Consider the following 25,736-nt stretch of genomic DNA (forward strand, 5'->3'; position numbering starts at 1 on the left):
CCTTTTTCTGATTTCCATCTTGTCATAAATATAAGCTAAGCTAGATGTTTACTAAACCTTCCTTTCCCTGTCATTCTTAGATTTTACTCTAAAACAATCTGGAGAGAGATTATGAGACTAGTAACGATGAAGTGATTTATGTGATCAGACTATGAGGAAGAACAAACTAGAGTGTTCCCTTATTGTTTATTCAATTTTCTTATTTCAAGTTGTTTTTGTGAGTTATTTCAACTGCTGCTTTGAGAATTTCTAATTGTTTCTCCAAATTTGGTTTTCCAAATATAATTTCAGCTACTTGCTGTATTGAGCTTTTTATACCGCTAGAGGGAGCAGTCGTATTAGATGAAATTTCAAATTTAGGGCTTCTCTGGTGGCTCAGCAGAGAAGGCAATGGCACCCCACTCCAGTACTCTTGACTGGAAAATCCCATGGACTGGAGCCTACCAGGCTCCTCCGTCCATAGGGTCGCAAGGAGTTGGACAAGACTGAGCGACTTCACTTTCACTTTTCACTTTCATGCATTGGAGAAGGAAATGGCAGCCCACTCCAATATTCTTGCCTGGAGAATCCCAGGGACAGAGGAGCCTAGTGGGCTGCCGTCTATGGGGTCGCACAGAGTCGGACACGGTTGAAGCGACTTAGCAGCAGCAGTAGCAGCTGGTGGCTCAGATGGTAAAGAATCCACCTGCAGTGCGGGAGACCCAGTCAGATCCCTGGGTCAGGAAGATCCCTTGGAGAAGGAAATGGCAACCCACTCTAGTATTCTTGCCTGGAAAATCCCATGGATGGAGGAGCCTGGCAGGCTACAGTCTATGGGGTCACAAAGAGTTGGCCATGACTGAATGACTTCACTTCACCTAGAACTTGAGTGGCATGGAGTTCTAGGAAAGCTAGCTCTTAGAAGATTTTTTAAGAGAAATTTCAGATTTTTTTTTTTATAACCTGCTTTTGCAGTGTTCATTTCCATCCTATCGAAAGGTACACTAGCCCTGCTCTGCGTTGCCCTAGCGTGGGTACTGCTGCATGCCCTAGCATGGTGCCCTAGGATTGCACTAGGGTCCTCTGGTGCTGGGGAAAATGTATACACTCAGTTAATCAGGAGTCTCACCTTCCTCAATTCTTAAGTTGTTTACAGCAATACTGATGTGGTGTCCATGGATACAAATTACAGTGAAACAACCAAGGTCTTCTGCTGGAGAAGACTCTTGAGAGTCCCTTGGATGGCAGAGAGACCAAACCAGTCAATCTTAAAGGAAATCAACCCTGAATATTCAATGGAAGGACTGATGCTGAAGGTGAAGCTCCAATACTTTGGCCATGTGATACAAAATGCTGACTTACTGGAAGAGACCCTGATGCTGGGAAAGACTGAGGGCAGAGGAGAAGGGGGTGATGGAGGATGAGATAGTTGGATGGCATCACTGACTCAACGAACATGAGTCTGAGTAAACTCTGGGAGACGGTGAAGGATAGGCGTGCTGCAGTCCATGGGGTCACAAAGAGTTGGACACGACTGAGCGACTGAACAACAACCACCACCAAGGTCTTCAGAATGTTACCAGATGCAGAGAATACCTGCTTATACCACAGCAGTGTGGACCCTCCCACTTCTTGTGGTCCTCACCAAGCCCCGCCCACCTCATCTTGTTCTTTACCCAGGATGTCCAGGCAGACCAGTTAACAGGCTGAGGACAATCGGAGGTGTAAACACACCAAGAAAGACCTCGTGTTAGAAGCTCAATTACAAAACTGGGATATTTTCCAACAGTGCATTTCATGGAATGTAAACCAGATGGTAGTAAGGACTTGTGTATTTCCCCATCATGATAACTAGAATTTATATGCATGCCTTTCTTCAGAGAACTCACAGTGATTCACGTTCACAACAATTCCCCCTCATAACACTGTTGGCTAGGCAGAGATCACTTTTCATTTCACAAGTGGGAAATAATTGGATCAAAATTATCTTGCTAATCAATGCTGGATATCGTTAGTCAAGGGCAGGAGTAAAAGCCAAAACTATTACAACTTTTCTATTAAATTTTCTACTAATAATTCTATTAAATTATTTTCTCCAAAAAACTAAGAGTAAATGTAGATACAAGATAAGAAAAGTAAATGCAAAAATTGGATGTGTCTCTTCCTCCAAGGCGATCAGAATATGTAAAAAGAAATAATATTCAATTATATTAGATCTATGATAAGAACACTTAATACTAAATTGCTTAGAAGATGCTCTGTTTTTTTTTAGAACATAGAGAATTCTTTTTTTTTTTTTTTTGTATAACATAGAGAATTCTAATAGATTAAACAAAGTATTCTTTCCCCAGTTAGTAAACAAAGTCCTTTAGAATGGTGCAAGTTCAATTCCTTATCTTTTCTAACTTTGGGGGTTTTAAGTAAGAATACTAGTGTGGGACTTAGATAAACTAAGGACTGCACTTAAATAGCCCAGCAACCTGGAACCTGGAAGTGTTTCTTCCTAGCATTCACATTTGATGTGTTACTTCTCAGAGTTCTCCCATATATATATATATACACACACATACATACACACACACACACACACACACACACACACACACACACACGAGTCAATATTTATGTGTGTCTACACAGGGATCACTATATACTTAGTGATGTACACTTAGTGAGCAGGGCATCCCTGATAGCTCAGGTAAAGAATCTGCCTGTAATGCAGGAGAACCTGGTTTGATTCCTAGGTCAGGAAGATCCTCTGGAGAAGGGATGGGCTACCCACTCCAGTATTCTTGGGCTTCCTTCGTGGCTTAGCTGGTAAAGAATCTGCCTGCAATGCGGGAGACCTAGGTTCGACCCCTGGGTTGGGAAGATCCCCTGGAGAAGGGCAAGGCTACCCATTCCAGTATTCTGGCCTAGAGAATTCCATGGACTATATAGTCCAAGGGGTTGCAAAGAGTCACACACGACTGAGCAACTTTCACTTTCATATACAGGGATCACTATACACTTAATTATAATTATAATAATTATGTATGTTATATTGATTTATATATATACTGTAATACCATAATCCATTATAATAATATAATGTACATAGAAGAAATATATGTTATATAAGAGTGTATATATTTGGTTGGCCAAAATGTTAATTTGGGTTTTCCATAACATTCTATGGAAAAACCCCAACTTTTTTTGGCCAACCCTATATATATGTGTGTGTGTGTGTATACATATATATATACGTATATTGCAACCTTTAATTCTTACTCTATACAGAGGAGGAAGCTACACCTCCTTATGTGGGACTCTGGATTCAGATGGACCTTGGTTTTCATGCCTCGTCAGCATTTACCAGCTGCATGTTATGGGTAAGTCTGTGCTTCCTCATTGGTAAACTGAGCTCTGAGGTCAGGAAGTACCCTTGCCAGCTGACACTCAGCAGGTTGTGATTCTCTGGCTTCTCTGGTCACCTCTTCTACTCAAACAATCTACTTCTTGCTCTTAGAACCTAATATGAAAACCCCTCTATGGCTATTTGTTCGGGGTCCACAATTTCAAGATCCTTCTCATTCATCTCCTCAACAGGTAGCTAAGCTCTCCTTTCTGCTTTCTCTCTCTCCCCACTTTTGTTCTCTTCAGACCTTGGAGCAATAAAGCAGCTCCTGGCTCCCACTACAACAGGGAGAACAGGGCGAAACTCCTCTGAGAACTTTCCTTCTTGACATTTCTATGGAAGGTCATCCTATTACAAGCTGGTTTCTTGAAAGCCTCTGGCTTGAGATTGTTTTGTGTCTTTCAGATTAACTGGACTGAAAAAAAAGGGTGGGACTCTTCTGTATTAAAACAAAAATGTATTTACATGCTTTTCTAGGGTGGGAGATAGGTTATTTTATTTCCCTTACAAATAAAAATTGAGAACAATTATACTGCTCCTATTTATAATTATTATGGGTTTTCTAGACTATGTTATTGAGCAAAAAAAGAGTTGAACTCTTATTTTGTGAAGAAGATACCCAAGATACATCCACTGTAGTCCCTTTATTCCAAACCCAAGCTTTCAGACAGCTGTAACTTCATTTACATATATTAACATAAATTATTCTTTGCTGTGAAACTTACAACTCTTTGAAATCCATATTCTTCATATTGGTCTAGTTCTTCTCTTAATTCCTTAATGACTTCTTCTTTCTCCCTCAGTCTTTTTAACAAAATGTTCATTTTGACAGTCATTGCGTCATGCAGGGATGTCCTCTCTTCTTCTACCTCAAAGTATTGCTGGGGGGAGAGAGATACTAGTCAGATACTATGCTAGCACCAGCAGAAAGCATTTCATGTTTTATTTAAGCTCCTGTCTTGTAAAGTTGTTTTATTTTTGCAACTTGCATGCAAGCTTTAGTAAATTATGATATTTATATTGACCAATCACTAAAAGTGTCAATGGCATCACAGCACACTCTTATCCTATAAGAGACAAAGCACAGTGTCTTACACTGACTGTCAGTCTGCCAATAATAAAAATAGTAAGCCTTAGCAGTACATCTACATCATGACTGTGAATGTCCTACTTCGATCTTCTTCTAGAAAGGAAACTAGTAAAAATTTTGACTATGTAAAACAGAAAAGAAATGTACTTCAATGGTGCAACTAATTCCCTCAATGGTTTGGAATGGAGAGGTGGAAAAAAAGTAGAACCATTTCTTGAACCTATTTTAAGTACTGAGGTGCTAGCCTATTCACAGTCAGGACTCTGAAGAATTGTGTCACAAAATCAAAGCAAGGAAAATGCTATAAAATGGATGCTGCTATTTATTTCCAACATATAAAAATCTCATTTTCAACACAGACATGCAAAAGCATTTTGTCCATTTTGGACTCTTTTGGGAATTATAGAAGCATTTTTTATTTTCATTATCTGTTACTAATATATGTGGACACATGGACTTACAATAAACATAGTAAAACTTAATCATATCTGCTAATATACATAATATTGTATTTAAAAGAGTTAAATTTAAAAACTACAATTGTTCTAATATTATATAATGAATACTGGCAGACTGAGAAGAATAATATTATGTCCGGGTAGCATTTAAGAGTCAAGCTAGGGCATCCCTAGTGGCTCAGTGGTAAAGAATCTGCCTGTCAATGCAGGAGACACGGGTTCCATCTCTGGTCTGGGACAGTCCCACATGCTGCGGAGCAACTGAGCTGGGCTCTAGAGTCCAGGAGTCACAACGACTGAGCCCATGTGCTACAACTAATGAAGCCCACACACCCAAGAGCCCATGTTGCACAACAGGAGAAGGCACTGCTGTGAGAAGCCCGCACAGCACAACTAGAGTAGCCCCTGCTCACCAAACTGGAGAAAAGCCTGCACAGCACACCCCAAAATAACTGACAGTCTATACCACACTAATGAAAAAAATCAGTAAATGAACATGTGGTAGAGTTTGAAAGAGTGAAAATAGAACAACCATATGACAGTATTCGGTTTTTAATTGGGTGATTCTAGAGAACAGTATTGAGTATGTAGGTCTGTTCTTCACATCTACTCTGTTTTATGTCTCCAGCTTAAATGCTCTGCAGAGGTTAAGACACTTACCCCACTGGTGCCCTGAGTGTAAGTTCCTGGGCATCTCAAATTCAACAGGTCCAAATAGAGGTTCCCATCTTCACTCTCCTCCTCTTTGCCTCTCCCATTAACATCAGCCCAAGCCAGAAACCCACTTTCTGTCATTTTAAGCACCTTCTATTCCCTCACTAACTCACCAAATCTGTTCAATGCACTTCTAAGTCACTCCCGAACCTACCCTCTCCTTCTCTGATCCACCGCCTTGACGTTATCACCAAAATTTGGGCCTGCCAATCTACTGACATCAGGCTTCCCTGGTGGCTCAAATGGTAAAGAATCTGCCTGCAATTCTTTAGGAGACCTGGGTCTGATCACTGGTCAGGAAGATCCCCTGGAGGAGGGCATGGCAACCCACTCCAGTATTCTTGCCTGGAGAATCCCATGGACAGAGGAGCCTGGAAGGCTACACTCCAGGGGGTTGCAAAGAGTTGGACATGACTGAGCGACTTAGCACACCCAATCTGCTGACACCAGGTTGTGGTAAAGGAAGGTTCAGTGTTTATTACTAAGTGCCAAGCAAGGAATCCAGCACAGTTAATGCTCAAAAGCCTGAACTCCCCCAATGGGTTTTGACAGTTTTTTAAAAAATGTATTTATTTGTTTGACAATGCTGTGTACAGTTTGTGGGCTCTTAGTTCCCCAACCTGGGAATGAACCCTGACCCCTAGCAGTGAAAGCAGAGAGCCCTAACCACTGGACTGCCAGGGAATTCCCCAGCAAGGTATTTTTAAAGGCCAGGTGAGGGAGGGGAGCCCCAGGGTGTGCGATCAGCTTGTGCAAAATTCTCAGATTGGTTGATGGTGAGGTAACTGGGAGGTGTCACAGGGGTTAATATTATTATTCCTTAGGATCCAGGAGGCCGGCAGGCTGTGTGCTCATGGTCATTAAGTAGTTAACAGGTCCCATTTGGTGAAGGTTTTAGAATCTGTTTAACAGCTCAGGAAGTGTGCATCAGATACTGCTATCTGGGTGCTGCAGAGATGAGGTGCAGCAGAGGACATGGGGGAGGAGGTCTGTTCCAGAAAGGCCCCATAGGGTCCCGTTCGGTTACATCGGGCTCTGTCTTGTTCACTTGCACTGTTGCACTAGCTCTTAACTCACTTCCTTCTTCTTCTTTTATTTTTTTTTAAATACCTAATTTTTAAAAATTAATTTTTTTGGAGTGTAGTTGCTTTACAATGTTGTGTTAGTTTCTGCTGTACAGCAAAGTGAATTAGCTATACAAATACATATATCCCCTTTTTTGGGGGGGATTTCCTTCTCATTTAGGTCACTATGGGCTTCCCTTGTGGCTCAGTGGGTAAAAATCCGCCTGCAATGTGGGAGACCTGGGTTCAATCCCTGGGTTGCAAAGAGCCCCTGGAGAAGGGAAAGGCTACCCACTCCAGTATTCTGACCTGGAGAATCCCACTCACTGTATAGTCCATGGGGTCGCAAAGAGTCAGACATGACTGAGTGACTTTCACTTAGGTTACCACAGAGCACTGAGATGAATCGGGAGATTGGGATTGGACATATATACACTAGTGATATATGCACAAAATAGATAACTAATGAGAATCTACTATATAGCACAGGGACTCCCCTGACTCTTCTTTTGTCCTCTCCAACCAATCTGCACCCTGTGACTGAACTGATCTTTCTAAAATGCAGTCCTCCTTGTCCTCACAGGCTTAAGTCTAACTCCCTTAGCACGATGGATAAAATAGCATCCCTGACTTTTGCTGGGCCCTTCCCTCACCAGACTGGGAATTTTATCAGTGCTGATACTCAGCACGAAATTTCTCAGAAGTACTGTGGGACCACAGGTCTCCACGCATTTGGAATTTCTAGGCTGCCTATTAAGCTCTTACTTGTCAATCTCCTGAATGGCATTAGAATAGGTTGGCTTGGGTCTGCAGATGAATCTGCCACTTAGTAGTAGCTTTGTTGCCTTGAACAAGTTTCTTAAGTTCCCTGGGTTTGTTTTATCATCTGTAAAACGGGAAATGTTGAATTTGATTTACCAGTAATTTGTTGAGGATTTTTGCATTTCAATCAGGCAACAATTCACCTGTGTGTGTGTGTGTGTGTGTGTGTGTGCATGTGCTCAGTTGCTTCAGATGTGTCCCACTCTTTGTGACCCATGGACTATAGTTCCTCTGTCCATGGGATTCTCCAGACAAGAATACTGGAATGGGTTGCCAAGCCCTCCTCCAGGGAATCTCCCAAACCCACGGATCAAATCCAACCGCACTGAAGGCAGATTCTTTACCATCTGCGTCACCAGGGCGTGTGATGTGACTGAATTGTAGTGCTTCCTATAGCACGTGTGCACGTGTGCTCAGCTGTGTACGACTCTTTGAGACCCCATGTACTATGGCCCACCAGGCTCCTCCTCTGTCCATGGAATTTTCCAGGCAAGAATACTGGAATGGGTTGCTATTTCCCTCTCCAGGGTATCTTCCCGACCCAGGGATCAAACCCACGTCTCCTGGGTCTCTTGCACTGGCAGGTGAGTTCTTTACCACTGTGCCACCGGGGAGGCCCTAACAAAGATGCTTTTGATGAACTGGCTGAGTCATCTCCTTGATAACATGACAAAAACCGCTGGGAGCTCATTTCAAATCCCACTATGGTACTTCCCTGGTGGTCCAGTGGTGATGAATCTGCCTTGCAATGTAGGAGATATGGGTTCAATCCCTGGTTGGGGAATGAAGGTTCCATATGCCTTGGGGCAACTGAGCCTGCGTGCTACAACTACCAAAGCCCACGTGCTCTGCAGCCCAGGAGCAGCAAATGGAGCCCATGTGCACCACCACTAAAGACTCCAGTGTGCTGCAAAGAAAGATTCTGCAAGCCACAACAAAAACCAGACACAGCCAAATAAATAGAGATTAAAAACAAAATTCCCACCAGGGGGCTTCCCTATGGCTGGGCTTTCCCAGTGGTTCAGTGGTAGGGAGTCCACCTGCCAATGCAGGACACATGGGTTCAGTCTCTGATCCAGGAATATCCCACGTGTCGAGGGGCAGCTAAGCCCGTGTGCCACAACTACGGAAGCCTGTGTGCCCTGAAGCCTGTGCTCCACACGAGAAACCACCTCAACGAGAGGCCTGGGTATCACAACTAGAGAGCAGCCCCCACTCGCCCAAACTAAAGTCTGAGCAGCAACAGAGACCCAGTACAACCAAAAACAAAAATAAATAAGAGCATTTAAAAATCCCACCAGAAACTGTGCTGTGATGCTGTACACACTCAGCATCACTGGGGCCAGCCTGCCTTTAGGATGTGCTCAGCCCCTCTGGACTTCAGGATGGGGGTGGGGGTGGGGTGAAGGGAGGGAGGGCACAGTTCTTTAAAAGAACAGAAAGTTTCACTTTTGGACATTTCATAAAGTAATTGTAAGGCCCAAACACACTGAATTCATTTCTCTTCATCTCCAGGAATGTTTCTGATGTTTTATGAGTACTGAATGAGCTGGGCTTAAGAGGAGGTAAGCAGAAAGCAGTTGTTTTTTTTTTACCACCCCTTCAAATCTGATATCCTGCCTCATGTTTCAACCTCTTAGAAGAACTCTCAGGAAAGTGCCATGGCTTTTTTTTAAAACTCTTAGATAGTAATAACCATGTTGAATAAAAGAAAGAAAGTAATGAAGAAAGGAAAGAAGGGCAAGCCCAAAAAACACCCTCAAAGTCCCAAATCCCTATCCAGCCTACTCTTACACATCAAATCTGAACTTTCCCGGCTCTGGCCTCCCTTAGACTTGCAGCCCAAAAGGGAGGAGAGGGGTTGAGCCTGGGTCCCTTTTCTAGTATTCACAGATTTAGTCAAACATCAGCTTAGATATTGCTGTGAGGGTATTTTTCATATGAGATTAATATTTACATTATTAGACTTTGAGTAAAGCAGATTACTCTCCATATGGTGGGTGGGCCTCATCCAATCAGTTGAAGACCCTGGGAGAAAGATGAGATTCCCAGGGAAGACGGAATTCTCAGAGTGTCTTCAGACTCGAGCTGTAACATCAGTTCTTCTCCAGCCTGTCAGTCTACTTTTCAGATTTCAGATTTGCCAGCCTCTACAACCACAGGAGTCAATTTCTTAAATCTCCATCTCTTTCTCTTCATACACCCTATTGGTTCTCTATCTCTTAATATAATTTCTCTTAATTAATTTCTCCTAATACAGTATCTACATCTAAACAACATTCATTCACACCAATACCTTCCTCTCCAGCCCAACACCACAGCACTGATGATGGCTTGTCTCCTTTCCATAGTACAGCCCCTTCCTCTGGCAGTAAGACAGCCTGTGGTGCTCGATGCGCTGACATCCACTCCATCCTCCCTTCATGACTGCAATGCACCCTGAGAACTTGGCTCTGATGCAGGGAACAGCGAAGGGGAAGGATGCAGGGGTGTGTCTTTGGTATTTTAATTCACAATGGCAAGACAATTCTATTTTGGACTTTCATTCTTTTGGTCTTACAAGAAAATTTAATATTTTTCCTTTGGCAGTTGAAAGTAAGGAGTTCATATTCAAATCTGGGACATAACTGTTGGTTGTTTTATTATTAGAATAATTTTATGATGTTATTTGACCTCATAGGCACAACCTCTTGACAGATAATATTGGTCAACACAGCTGGATATAATCTGGGGTGAGAAACAGACCAGGAGGTAAATTCTCAGTATGGGGAGCAAAGTGACCTTGGAGTTTAATGTAAATGAGGCACTCTTCTAACACAATGCTGAGTCTTCCAGGGCACCAGTGGTCTCAGGATGACCAGAGGAGTGGGGGATGGTACTGAGGGGTCTGCATCATGAATGTGGGAGCAGGGCTTTCCTCCCCCCATCCCCCAAGGCTCAGACACACGCCTAGTTGATCACAGGCTAAGTGGTTAAGTTCAATGTGTTAAGAGAAGAAAAAAACCCCAAGGAATGATGTTTCCTTCCACGTGGAGTGACGCCTCCATTTATCTGATTAAAACCTGAGCAGAAGGAACATGGTCACATCTTGGCAGTCTCCTGCCCCCTGCCTTTCTCTTTGGGGAGCCGATGCTCTGCCCTGGCAGACAGAGACTGCCCCAGCCCAATTCTGCCTGTGAGGGGAGTTAATCTGCCAGATTCTGGGTTTTGGTACCGCGTAGTCTGTTTTATTAGTGAAGCAGATGACCTCCGTCTGCTGGCTCCCTGACTTTATTTCACCAGGTCCAGAACCTGAGGGGGGAGGACAAGTATTATTTATCAAGTCCCATAAATACTCCAGAAACAGTTGTCTCTCAGGTTTGCAAATCTAAAGCAGGTCATGAAAGCTGCTTGTGGAGCAGAGAGGAGGAATAAACAAGGAGATTGGGGTTGACATATACACACACATAAAATACATAGATATATAAAATAGATAACTAGTAAGATCTACTGTATAGCACAGGGAACTCTACTCAGTACTCTGCAATGGCCTGTATGAGGAAAGAATCCAAAAAGGAGTGGATATATGTATATGTATAATATAACAGATTCACTTTGCTGCACAGCAGAAAGTAAAACAACACTCTAAATCATCTATACTCCAGTAAAAATTAATTCACAAAAAAAAGCTGCTTAGAATTCTATGATGATTATTTGATGTCTTCGAGATAAAATATAAGCTCCATGGACTTCCCTGGATGTCCAGTGGCTAAAACTTTGCCTTCCAATGCAGGGTCTGTGGGTTTGACCCCTGGTCGGGGAGCTGAGATCCCACATGCCTCACGGCCAAAAAACCAAAACACAAAACAAAAGCCATATTGTGTCACAAATTCAATAAAGACTTAAAAAAAAATTCCATGGGTTCCCTTTCCTATATCAGCTCTCACCACTTCCTCAGCCCTCTTATACCAAAGGGCTAGCAGTTCCCTGGCTGTGCCCTGAACCTTAATTGCCTCTATGATGTCAAGTGGGCCACGTCCCTATCTTTTCCCCATTTTCCCTACGCTTGTCAATATTTCATCATCCTTTGCTGGGGGCCCAGTGCAACCTGCCCTAAAATGTGCCTCCATGGCATATTGATTATTTTGAATTACAGAAATTACTTAAGAAATGTTCAATGCAAGAGGGACACTCTGACCCTCCTTTCTGTCTCCCTGAAAGCAGAAAATCAACCTCGCATAAGAAAGGTGCTCTCCCAGCATCTGGAGGTAGAAGGACACCCTAATCACAAGGGTGCCCACATCCTGCTGCTCACACTCAGGGACGCAAGGGGGTGATCACTCAGGAGAAAGGGGAGAGTTAAGGGGGAAGATGCTTTGTACAGCTTGTGTCATAGTGAGTATGGGATGACCTATTTTGCAACTCTTTTCTTTATAGTCTTTATTTTCTTGTCATTTCATCTAAGCAGTTTTCTCTCTCACTGTCTTTTCAACAAAAGCCTCACTCAGGCCATTGCATTACTGGCGATCCAAGAGGATGCGCCCTGCCCTTGGCAGAAGCCCATCTTGGTTTCATAAATCAAAGTCTGGAAAATTTCATCCCCTCCAAACACCAAAATATCGGTATCTTATTGCATTATGAATTTTTTAAAAAAAATCTGAAATAAAAATTATTTAACACCTGGATAGTATTTGCTGCATCAAAATTTGGAATCTAAAGTTAGTGCTCTCATTAGAACGGGATTTTCTATACCTCTGCCATCCTCCAAAAGTGGGAGACAATGACAACACAGCAAGGCTTCTATTGTAAGAATACATACTATCTCTCTTCAGAGACTTTTAATTATAATTTTACTATTTCACCATTTTAACAGACTCATGTTTAACATAATAGCCTTGAAATGGATTTGGGTAATTCTTCCCTGAACCTTCATCCATATTTCAGGAAGTATGGAAGAAGACAAACCTGAAATGCTGTCCCTGAAATAAGCACTGCTACTTGCTATCCATAGGAGCGTTGTAGTCCTGAAAAGTGAACTAAGAGTTGTTTGCAACGATCTCTCCAAAGTTACCAAAACAGATGTGATTATTTGATAAGGAAGATATCATGGGAGAATATTTGAAGTCAACTTATAATGATTTTCATTCCAGGAGATGGCAGCTTAGCCAGAGGGGAGAAGACACGAGATAGTAGGGTCTTATCCAGACATTCGAGTGAGGGCACGTGGAAGAGGAGGGTTAGTTCATCCACCTTTCCTTCTGAACGCTGATCACAGTCACACCAAAAAGGAAGGCACTGGGATAAAAACTTAGGTATTAAAATTTACATTTTCCTGCAATCCATTTGAGCCTAACGAGTCTTTTTTGTCTTTCTGCAGAAATATAAAAGCACATGAAGCACTTTGCATAGTGCCTGGGCCATAGTAAATAAGTCACTGAGTGATAGCTGCATTCACTGTCATTAATTATGTGCCCTGGGAAAAGGAGGACGTTTCCCCAAGCATTGCCACTCACAGTTCAGCTCCATCACCAGCGCCACCTAACACAAAGAACTGCAGCCCCACCATGTCAGAGTCAAAGAGATCAGGTCTGTGCAGAACGACATGTGTAGGTACGCAGGGCTCCCTCCGCTCCTCTGTGTCCTTCTCCAAAGTCCCCTCAACACTCAGTTCCCTAAGGCTCTCTATCTAGCCCGAATTTTCCTCCAGAAGAAAAAATACCCAATAAGAAAGTAGTGACTTCATCCCTTAGCCCTTTGTATACAACCCCATAACTTATTTATTTTTGCCCAAACTCTTAAAAATGTAATATGCCTCAGTTTATCAGTTTACATGAGGAAAACATCAAAAACCAAGAGAAAAGGCAGAGATATTCAATAAATGATGTTGGAAAAATTGCTTATTTATTTGAAAGCTAGTGGCAGTCTCCCAAGCTTTTATTCCTCCAGTCTCTCTAAAGGGTTTTATTTGCTTCTAAATCCCTCAGTGTCTGAGGGACCTAAAGTAATGTGTTTTCCTATCCGAATCAGAGCTGATACATTTCCAGGACCAAAAGAAGCTAAATAAGGTGCAAGTTTTAACAAAACATTTTCTTTTATCTGAAAATAAGGTACTATAATAGCACACAAGAACTTGTTTTAATAGTTAAATAGATTTTTTTTTTTTTTTTTTTTAATTCTTGTCCCTAAGGACGGGAGGCTTCTCCAGTCCCCTGGGGCTAGCTCGGCTTCCAGAGCTGGAGGGACGCCCCCACCCGCCTCCATCCTCGGGGACCACACCCTCCAGCCGCTGGCCCAGGGCTTCGAGTTGTGCACACCAGCAGGAGGGTCATTAAATAGATTTAAAACCTTGTTCCACAGCTGAAAAAGCACTTGGACCTGTATCCTGAACTGGTCTCCAGAGGGCAGCAGAGAGTCATTCACATTAACAAAAGTTCCCTCTTAACCACAAGTGTGTGTATCCAGGCTGTTTTTCCAACTCTTCTTTCTTATGACTAAGCCTTAACAAACTGGGTGGCCAGGATTTGGAAAGCTGTCTGAGGTCATGGATCAAAGTGATGCCAACAAGCCAAAGCAAAGATTCAAAGAATCACTTTCATATATTTAAAATAATTCTTTAATTAGATAAACCAACGAACCACAATTAATACACTGTTGACTAAGCATATTTAACCAGCACATGTTTATGAAACACTGATGCATATAAAGCATCTAATCCTTTCAGGGCTTTCTATTCCTAGACATACAAAAGGTATATAGAAAAGAGTAATAGTCACTTATTCTGCCATATATTTTTTGAGCATTTGATGCACACTAAAAATTTATTCAGTTCAGTTCAGTCCCTCAGCTGTGTCCGACTCTTTGCGATCCCATGAATCGCAGCACACCAGGCCTCCCTGTCCATCACCAACTCCCGGAGTTCACTCAGACTCATGTCCATTGAGTCAGTGATGCCATCCAGCCATCTCATCCTCTGTCGTCCCCTTCTCCTCCTGCCCCCAATCCCTCCCAGCATTAGAGTCTTTTCCAATGAGTCAACTCTTTGCATGAGGTGGCCAAAGTACTGCAGTTTCAGCTTTAGCATCATTCCTTCCAAAGAAATCCCAGGGCTGATCTCCTTCAGAATGGACTGGTTGGATCTCCTTGCAGTCCAAGGGACTCTCAAGAGTCTTCTCAACACCACAGTTCAAAAGCATCAATTCTTTGGCACTCAGCTTTCTTCAGAGTCCAACTCTCACATCCATACATGACCACTGGAAAAACCATAGCCTTAACTAAATGGACCTTTGTTGGCAAAGTAATGTCTCTGCTTTTGAATACGCTATCTAGGTTGGTCATAAGTTTTCTTCCAAGGAGTAAGCGTCTTTTAATTTCATGGCTGCAGTCACCATCTGTAGTGATTTTGGAGCCCAGAAAAATAAAGTCTGACACTGTTTCCCCATCTATTTCCCATGAAGTGATGGGAGCGGATGCCATGCTCTTCGTTTTCTGAATGTTGAGCTTTAAGCCAACTTTTTCACTCTCCACTTTCACTTTCATCAAGAGGCTTTTTAGGTCCTCTTCACTTTCTGCCATAAGGGTGGTGTCATCTGCATATCTGAGGTTATTGATATTTCTCCTGGCAATCTTGGTTCCAGCTTGTGCTTCTTCCAGCCCAGCATTTCTCATGATGTGCTCTGCATATAAGTTAAATAAGCAGGGTGACAGTATACAGCCTTGACGTACTCCTTTTCCTATCTGGAACCAGTCTGTTGTTCCATGTCCAGTTCTAACTGTTGCTTCCTGACCTGCATATAGGTTTCTCAAGAGGCAGGTCAGGTGGTCTGGTATTCCCATCTCTTTCAGAATTTTCCAGTTTATTGTGATCCACACAGTCAAAGGCTTTGGCATAGTCAATAAAGCAGAAATAGATGTTTTTCTGGAACTAAAAGTTTATTAGTGACCCAGAAATTGTTAAAGACACAAAGACTTATAAAAGCACGGTCCTGGAGAAGGAAATGGCAACCCACTCCAGTATTCTTGCCTGGGAATTCCCATGGACAGAGGACCCTGGTGGGCTATAGTCCATGGGGTCATAAAGAGTCCTACACGACTTAGTGACTGAGCATGCACGCATATATACTTGTATATATAACTGAATCACTTTTCTGTATACCAGACCGTAACACAACACTGTATAGCAGCTATACTTTAATAAATATAATCAAGTAAATATCTTAAAAAAAATAAAAGCAAGTTTCAAAAAACATCAGGACTTCAGTGCTGGTGCTGTGAATAGGAATCCACCTGCCAATGTAGGGGACGTGGATTCCATTTCTCGTCTGGGAAGATTCCACATGTAGAGGGGCAACTAAGCCCGTGTGCCAAAACTACTAAGCTTACAGACCCCAACCACTGACCCTGAGCACCCGAGAGCCCATGCTCTGGACCAGGAGAAGCCATCACAATGAGAAGCCCGCATACTGAAAGTAGAAAGCAGTCCCCTGCAACTAGAGAAAGCCCAAGTGTATAAGGAAGACGCAGCACAGCCAAAAATAAATAACTAAAATTAAAAAGAAAAAAAAAAAACTTAAAAAAAATTATGTTTAAAAAAGCATGTTATTCTGACTTTTACTTTGTAAACAACAACAAATCTGGATACGATAGGTAAAATGCTTCTATGAGCTGACAAAGTAAGGAATAGTTAGGCCATAATTAAGTGAATGCAGGCATCCAGAGAAGTGTGTGGAACACTGAAGGTGGCCTGGACTCCAGGGCATTGCTAAACCAGGTAAAAATTTAAACTTTGGTTTACATGTCTTTAGAGGACACAGAGAAAAGGCATCCCAAAGGCCCCCTCCAAATGGGGATTCCCAACAACAGGAGACCACCTCATGAAGGCTGAGACGCCAAAGGGTGATCGCTTCAGGGTGAGAACGACTTAGGAGCAACCACCTTGGACCCTCTACCGCCTCCCACCCGAGGGAAAGTGAAATCGCCTCCTATCTGGAAACTTGGCTCAAAGTATGGAGGAGGGAAGAAAATCTCTTCTGAGTTTAAGTTGAGGTGGCCCACATTCGTACATCTGGGTGGTCTAAAAATAATGCCTCAAGTTGAAAATTAGGTTAAGGTGGTCACAGACACAGGAGTCTCACAGAAGCAAACAGAAATCTTCTTTGTAGAGACTCACCTCTATTCCAGGCCTAAAAGAGTTTCCATAGAAATATAAGTTTGCAATCAAACACCATGAAACCCGAAAGTAAAGGACATATCATGAGCGACAGCCAGTACTTATCAGACCCTCAAAGATGGAAGACGTGGAATATCGATCACATACGTTCAAATATATGCATAGAAATAGAAGGATGAGCTAAGGTATAGAGCAAGAACCATTAAAAAGTAACCAAACAAGCCAAACACAGGACTTTGTTTCATAAAAAACACAGTAAGTGATATTTTAAAACTTAATCAAGGAACTTCCCTGGCGATCCAGTGGTAAAGAATCCGCCTTCCAGCGCAGCAGACCAGGGTTCAGTGCTTGGCTGGCGAACTAAGATTCCATCTGCCACAGGGCAACTAGAGTCCCTGCAAGTCACAAGGGAAGAGCCTGAGCACCACAATGGAAACCAGAGCAGTGCCCTCCCCCCTCCAAAAAAAAAAAAAAAAACAATGAAAACAGACAATAAGGTGATACTAATAAAAACATGCAGTAGGGTTAGTGGGATTAAAATATTTGAGAGCAGTAAGATACATATTAAGACTTTATTCTAACAAAGTTTTAAGTTTAAAGGAAAGACAAATGCCCTAACAAATAATACTTCACTGTATCTGACTCAAAAAGAATACAGAACCCAAATTGTCTCATAATCAGTTAAGGAAATTGAATGGGGACTTCAAAATATGTCAATATATCCATCAAACAACGCCTCTAGGCCCAGGTGGCTTTCCTGGCAGTTTAAAATATTTAAGGAAGAAATAGTTCTAATTTTACACAGATGCTGCCAAGGATGCAGATAATATCCTGCAATTCATTTTGTGAAGCTACCATAATCCTGATACCCAAACCCAATAAGAACAGCATAAAAAAAGAAAAGTATAGCTCACCACACTGATGAACACAGATTTAAAATATCGTAAGCAAAATAAGAACACACTAAGTTCAGAAACAAATTTGAGAGACAAACAAAAGGACATTATGATCAAGTTGGGCTTATACAAAGAAAGAAAGGTTGACTTAACATTCAAATAAAAATTAAGTAATTAATTTTACCACACCAAGAGATTAAGAGATTAAAAAAAATATGGCCCTTCAATAGATTCATAAAACCCCACGTTTTACAAAATTAAAATGCATTTGTGATTTTTTTCAAGTCATATAGTAAAATACATAGCCTGAAAGTTCCTATAGCAAGTGTTGTGTGTAATGTTGAAATGCTATATTCATTCCCTGTAAGATCAGATAGAAAATAAGGATGTAAAAATAGAAAAGAAGGATGCTTGCTGTCATCCCTTTTATTTAACATTTTATTAAGTGCTCCAACAGTGCAGTTGGCAGAGATGAATGAATAAATGAAGAAATGGTAGGAGAAAATTGTAGCAGACCAAAATTTGCCATCCCCAAAATGTGTCCCTTTGACATGAGGATTAATTGGGCTAATTATTTTTAAGAAACAGAAAACTCGGAAAGTTTCTCTTGTTACTTTCCCCTTCGCTGCCTAAGGAATTTAGATAAAGGGCCTGTTTCCATGTTTTGTAAAAAAATATAGACAAGGTGTGGTGGGGGAAACTTGGCAGGGCCTAGAGATCAGGGTCCTCTCTGTGTCTCATTGTCTCGGCAGGCCCAGCAAACATTTGTTTACCAAACATTTGCTTTTCCATCTTCATTTCCTTCCTCTCCAACCCCCTTTATAAAAAATTATTTATTTTTGCTTGCACTGGGTCTTCAGTGCTGTTCTCGGGCTTTCTCTAGTTGCGGCAAGCGGGACTACTCTTGGTTGCAACACTCAGGTTTCTTATTGTAGTGACTTATTTTGCTGCAGAGCACAGGCTCCAGGGCACTCAGGCTTCAGTACATCAGCACGCAGGCTTAGCAGCTGCAGTGTGCGGCTACAGAGCACGTGGGCTTCAGCAGCTGTGGCTCAGGGGCTTACTTGCTCCATGGCATGTGGGATCTTCCCAATCCAGGGAACCTGTGTTCCCTGCACTGGCAGGCAGATTCCTATCTACTGTGTCACCTGGGAAGTCCCCACTTCCTCCCCTTTGAAGTCCCAGACTAGAGAATCTGTGTGCCACAACAAAAGATCCTGCATGTTGCAATAAGACCCGATGCAGCCAAATACATAAATAACAATGTTTCTTTATGGAAATATACGGCAATGAAAGACAAGATGATAGTTATAAAGACTAAAAGAATCTCAAGGTCCTCACTAAGATGAAAATATAATAATGGGAAATGATGAATTTCCCCATCATGTAGGAGAGGGATGCTCAGTTTCTGACAGATAGAAGTGTCCCCATCATTAGAGAAGTTATTCCACTGAGGATCCGAGACTGTTCCCTGGCATTTACTACAGACCTGATGAACTTTCTCTTGAGACTCCCTTACCTCCTTCTGCCGAACTGCATGCTCACCAAGCAAACTGGATCACTTTCCCAGGTGTGCTAGATACTCCACTGGAAGTTTCCAGTCTCTGGAGTGTTCTGTCACCATCAAGTGGTCAATTTAAAGTGAGCATGGACAGTCAAGGACCTGATCCCTTTTTGGTGACCTGAAGATCAAGGACTCAGATCTTGAAAGCTAAAAAATGCTGACTGGCAATCCATGATGAGCCCCATACTGGGCACTCCCAGGATACCAAGTTGCTCTCGCCCCTGACAGCCCTCAAAACTCACCTGGTACATTCCTTTGATAGTACCTATGGCATCGGCCAGCTGCTGATTGTAGCATTTTCGTAAGCTCTCTCCATTCTGCAAATGAAAAATAAATACAAAGAGTACCATGATGTATTCCCAAATATAATTATCAGACCTACAAGGGGAGGAGGGTGGGGGGGCTAAGTATCCACCATTCAAATCATCACGTTCTCTTGAAATTTCACTATATAATCATCTCCCTTAGGCTTCCACCTAAAACAACACATTTCATTTTCACTTACACTTAACCAAAGCAATAGAGAGTGTGTATGGATAAAATAAACACAGTGAATGTGACCATGTTCTCTCATCTTCATATCACAGATTTTTAGTGTCTTAGTTGTTGTAGTTGTTTAGTTGCTAAGTCCTTTCTGACTCCTTTGTGACCCCATGGACTGTAGCCTGCCAGGCTCCTCTGTCCATGGGATTCTCCAGGCAAGAAGACTGGAGTAGGTTACCATTTCCTACTCCAGGGGGATCTTTCTGACCCAGGCATGTAACCCACATCTTCCTGCATCACCTGAATTGGCAGGCAGATTCTTTACTACTGAGCCACCTGAGAAGCCGCCATATATACACTGCTAAGTCACTTCAGTCGAGTCGGACTCTGTGCGACCCCATAGACGGCAGCCCACCAGGCTCCCCCGTCCCTGGGATTCTCCAGGCAAGAACACTGGAGTGGGTTGCCATTTCCTTCTCCACATATATACACTACTCTGTATAAAATAGATCACTAATAAGAACCTACTGTATAGCACAGGCAGCTCTACTTAAAGTTTTGTGTTGACCTAAATGGGAAGGAAATCTGAAAAAGGGGATATATATGTGTGTGTGTGTGTGTGTGTGTCTGTATACACACATAACTGACTCAATTTGCTGCACAGCAGAAACTAACACAGCATTGTTAAGCAACTATACTCCAATAAAAATTTAATTAGAAAATAATTAAATAAAATAGTGAAGTATATTTGGAATCCATATCCTCTTTTGGTCCTGGTCCTTTTTCGATGAACCATGCTCATGAAAAGAAATCTAGGGCCACTAATCCTCAAACTAGAGTCATTTTCTGATTCAGTTCAGTTCAGTTCAGTTCAGTTGCTCAGTCATGTCCGACTCTTTGCAACCCCATGAATCACAGCACACCAAGCCTACCTGTCCATCACCAACTCCCGGAGTTCATTCAAACTCATGTGCATCAAGTCGGTGATGCCATCCAGCCATCTCATCCTTTGTCGTCCCCTTCTCCTCCTGCCCCTAATCCCTCCCAGCATCAGGGTCTTTTTCCAATGAGTCAACTCTTTGCGTGAGGTGGCCAAAGTATTAGAGTTTCAGCCTCAGCATCAGTCCTTCCAATGAACACCAAGGACTGGTCTCCTTTAGGAGAGACTGGTTGGATCTCCTTGCAGTCCAAGGGACTCTCAAGAGTCTTCTCCAACACCACAGTTCAAAAGCACCAATTCTTTGGTGCTCAGCTTTCTTCACAGTCCAACTCTCACATCCATACATGACCACTGGAAAAACCATAGCCTTGACTAGATGGACCTTTGTTGGCAGTAATGTCTCTGCTTTTGAATATGTTATCTAGGTTGGTCATAAGTTTTCTTCCAAGGAGTAAGCGTCTTTTAATTTCATGGCTGCAGTCACCATCTGCAGTGATTTTGGAGCCTAAGAAAATAAAGTCTGACACTGTTTCCACTGTTTGCTCATCTATTTCCCATGAAGCGATGGGACCAGATGTCATGATCTTCGTTTTCTGAATGTTGAGCTTCAACTTTTTCACTCTCCACTTTCACTTTCATCAAGAGGCTTTTTAGGTCCTCTTCACTTTCTGCCATAAGGGTGGTGTCATCTCCACATCTGAGGTTATTGATATTTCTTCCGGCAATCTTGATTCCAGCTTGTGCTTCTTCCAGCCCAGCGTTTCTCATGATGTGCTCTGCATATAAGTTAAATAAACAGGGTGACAGTATACAGCCTTGACGTACTCCTTTTCCTATCTGGAACCAGTCTGTTGTTCCATGTCCAGTTCTAACTGTTGCTTCCTGACCTGCATATAGGTTTCTCAAGAGGCAGGTCAGGTGGTCTGGTATTCCCATCTCTTTCAGAATTTTCCACAGTTTATTGTGATCCACACAGTCAAAGGCTTTGGCATAGTCAATAAAGCAGAAATAGATTTTCTGATTAATCAAATTATTTAATCCTATCTGTTATGCATAAAATATACTCTTGATTCTGTTACCAATTTTGCTTCCAACATGGAGTGTAAACAATCAGTGGGCTTCAGAATCAGACAGAACTGGATTTCAATGTCACTGTGCAACTTACCATCTTTCTGATTTTAAGCAAGGACTTAACCTGCCTGACTTTAAGCAAGCTTAAATTTTAAGCAAGTTTCCTTATCTGTAAGGTAGGGATAACAGGATTTCCACTTGAGGATTGTTGGGAGACTTAAAGAGGAAATGCATTAAAAGTTACTCTGGAGACTTCCCCGGTGGTCCAGTGGTTAAGACTTCACCTTAAATATAAGGGGTATGGGTCTGATCCCTGGTCAGAGAGCTAAGATCCCATATGCCTTGGGGCCAACCCCCTCCCCGTCAAGAAACAAAAGCAATATTGCAACAAATTCAATAGAGACTTTTAAAAATGGTCCATATTAAAAAAATACTTAAAAAAAAATTGTGAGGCCAACAACACGTGGGTATTTTGTTTCACAGCAGAAAAGCAACACTAATGTCCATTTTTAATCACAGATAAATATGCTAACATGATCAAAGATTTTGGGGAATTCCTCAGAATAGCAGAGTTTTCATGTCTTTGGCTTCTACAGAGCCATTAAAGCACAAATAAGTTCATGTAAAATTTCAGTTAAAGGCTGGAACTCAAGCATGAAACTGTCTGACCTAGAACCTAAACCCCAGTGGTTTCTTAACCAGTGACACTGAGCAGGTGAATTAACCTTTCTGTGCCTTGGTTTCCTCAGCTGTATCTGTATAATACAGATCTCATCTGTATAATAATTGTATGTACTTCATCAGGTTAGTTGTGAGGCTTAAATGAGTTTGTACACAGACTACATACAAACGTTCCTGCACGTGGTAAAGTTGTAGGTGCCACACAGCTTTATGTAACTATCACGTGCTGCGCTTAGTCACTCAGTCATGTCCGACTCTTTGTGACCAGGTTGTAGCCCGCCAGGCTCCTCTGTCCATGGGGATTCTCCAGGCAAGAATACTGGAGTGAGTTGCCATTTCCCTCTCCAGGGGATCTTCCCAACCCAGGGATTAAACCCAGGTCTCCCACATTGCAGGCAGATTCTCAACCATCTGAGCCACTAGGGAAGCCCTGTAAGTATCATTAGAGATAACATATGCAAATTAAATTACCCTCATAAGTTGCCAAGCTAAAAACTGTAGTGCCTACACAACTAAACACAAAATTAATCCACAAAATTAATTACTTTTAAAACAGAGGAAATGAGAGAACTTCTACCTGTTGGTAATGTTTTTCAGCGGCCATGATCCTGTCATGTAGAGTAGTGAAGAGTCTGTAAGATTCCTCTTTAAGACGGTCCTCAAACTTCAGTTGCATCAATTGCTTGAGGAACCCAAAATCCACCTGTAGGGATTTAGTAATCTAAAAGTGGAAAAAACATCGGTCATTATAGAGCTTAAGGGCACTCTGTGTAAAGATTCCAACACCTGGCCTGGTTCTGGGCAGGTAACTTGGGCACCTGGTCAGGGGCCTGTCCTGAATCTAAGATTACATCTCCAGAGTCGTGTACATTGGGGAACTCCAGTTAATCTGCAGAACTAACAGATGCTGATGGAGGAAGGGAAAGGAGGCTTCCAGCAGTTTCCTCCCATAGTAGTATTAGTTGCTCAGTCACATCTGACTCTTTGCAACCCTATGGACTGTAACCTGCCAGGCTCCTCTGTCCATGGAATTCTCCAGGCAAGAATACTGGAGTGGGTTGCCATTCCCTCCTCCAGGGGAATCTTCCCGACCCAGGGATCGAAAGACCCAGGTCTCCTACATTGTAGGCAGATTCTTTACCATCTGAGCCACCAGGGAGAATAAGTTATCCCTTGGGACTTCCCTGGCAGTCCAGTGGTTAAGACTTCTCACTCACTCCCACTGCAGGAGCCACTGGTTCTATCCCTGGTCTGGGAAATAAGAACCCCCATGCCACAGAACACAGTAAAAAAAAAATGACAATACATTGGGAAGTGTGTGGGAAAAGAGACACCCTCCAAAGTGGGAGTGTAATTGGTATAATTTTTATGCAGGGCAATTTGGCAACATCCTCCAAAATGACTAATGCATGCATCCTCTGACTCAGACGTTTCACTTTTAAGAATTTACACCCTAGATTTACTGGCATGTGAGTATGTACAGAATTATTCATCTTGATAAGAGATCTGAAATGACCAAAATGTCCATCAGGAGGGGATAGCTAAATAAATGATGCCAGTTTGTGGTATGATGTACTTGTAAAATCGATGAAGAAGCTCTTTATGCACCAATGTATATAACTGATTACCAAGTTATGTTACTAAGTGAGAAAACAGAAGTGAAATACTATTTACAGTAGTATACCACCCTATGTCACTGTTTTGTTGGCTAGGACTTTTAATAATAAGTCTTAATATCTGATGTCTATGAAACATTCTGTTACTTTACAATCAAAAAAAGCACCAAGGCTTTGCTGTATAAAAGAAAGAAACACAACACTGTAAATCAACTACACTTCAATAAAAATTTTTTTTTTTTACTTATTTTATTTTTTAAAAAACTTATTTGGCTGCACTGGGTCTTTAGTTGCAGCACGTGGGATCTAGTTCCCTGATCAGGGATTGAACTTGGACCTTCGGCATTGGGAGCTTGGAGTCCCAGCCAGTGGACCACCACAGAAATACCACTTCAATAAAATTTTTAAAAATTAAAAAAAGCTTTTTTTTAAGTCCCAAAGGAAATATGATAGAATATTGAGATTTGGGGCTTCCCAGGTGGCATTATTGGTAAAGAACTGGCCTGCCAATGCAGGAGACATTAAGAAATGAGGGTTTGATCCCTGGGTCAGGAAGTTGCCTTGGAGGAGGGCATGGCAACCCGCTCTTGTATTCTTGTCTGGAGAAACCCATAAACAGAGGAGTCTGGCAAGCTACAGAGTTGCTCACACAGGGGATCGCACAGAGTGAGACGTGACTGAAGCGACTTAGCATGGACATATGCATCAAGATTTGACAACGGTGTATGGTGGTATAGGGGAGCAAAACTTGCCATCACAAACTGTTTCTTTGGCAAGAGTATTTATTTAGGCTGACTATTTTTAAGGACCGAAAGACTCAGGAAGAACCCATAAACTTTCCCTTAACTTCCTAAAAGATGGAGGACCTGCTTCAGGAAGGGAGTTAGCATCATAGATACCTGTATTATAACATGAACTAGGTATGCAGACAGAGGATGAGATGGTTGGATGGCATCACTGATTCAGTGGACATGAACTTGGGCAAACTCTGGGAGACAGTGAAGGACAGGGAAGCCTGGCGTGCTGCAGTCCATGGGGTCAAGAACAGCTGGACACAACTTGGAAACCGACAAACAACCGGTGTGTAGACAGATGGGAACCCAGCAAAGTGAGCTAAAGTTTCTGTGTCCCACTGTCTCTGCAGGCCCGGCAAATGTGAGTTGACAGACATTTGCTTTCCCATCTTCATGTGAATTGCCTTCCTCTCCCTGAAGTCCCATACCATTACCCTCAACGCCCTCTTCTGTCTTTACCTGAAGGTGAGACCTTTGGCTATTTAGACAACTTACTCAATTTTCCTCGGTCTCCCCCATGTATATGGTATTTAAGTTTTTGTTGGATTTTCTGTTAATCTGTCTCATGTCAACTCACTTTTTAGCTTAGCCAGAAGAATTTAGAGGGATAGAGGAAAATTTCTTCCTCCCTGACAATGGGTGACATAGTTATTTATTATATTATTCTCGACATTTTTCTATAGGCCAAAAATATTTTATAAAATTTTTAAAGTATCCTAAACAGAAAATGTTCACAGATGGCAAAAGAATTACAGAGAGAGTAAGAAAACATTTCCCCAAATAAGTTAACATAAGGACTTCCCTGGTGGCCCTGTGGTTAGGACTCTAGCTTCCACTGTCAGAATCCAGGCTTAGTTTCTCTCTGGTAGGGGAACTAAGATCCTGCAAGCCATGCAGTGCAGGGAGAAAAAAAAAGTTAACATACATGAAATAAATAGGATGCAAATAGAAGTAGTGTGTGTGTGCTAAGTTGCTTCAGTTGCGTCCGACTCTTTGCACCCCTATGGACTGTAGCCCGCCAG

The 25,736-nt window shown here is 42.2% G+C and overlaps 1 protein-coding gene across 1 annotated transcript in view; it reads right to left on the bottom strand.

The window, feature by feature from the left end:
• C13H10orf67 (chromosome 13 C10orf67 homolog) overlaps positions 1-25,736 on the bottom strand; it is a 100,128-nt gene that overhangs the window by 60,297 nt on the left and 14,095 nt on the right. Inside the window, exons 5-7 of the mRNA XM_070382151.1 lie at positions 22,882-23,025; positions 19,372-19,446; positions 4,102-4,257 (exon numbers count right to left, since the gene is read on the bottom strand). Of these exons, the coding sequence (XP_070238252.1) occupies positions 4,102-4,257; positions 19,372-19,446; positions 22,882-23,025 (375 nt within the window). The remainder of the gene's footprint in view (positions 1-4,101; positions 4,258-19,371; positions 19,447-22,881; positions 23,026-25,736) is intronic.

The sequence above is a fragment of the Bos mutus genome, chromosome 13, assembly GCF_027580195.1.
Source record: "Bos mutus isolate GX-2022 chromosome 13, NWIPB_WYAK_1.1, whole genome shotgun sequence".
Classification (NCBI taxonomy): Eukaryota; Metazoa; Chordata; class Mammalia; order Artiodactyla; family Bovidae; genus Bos; species Bos mutus.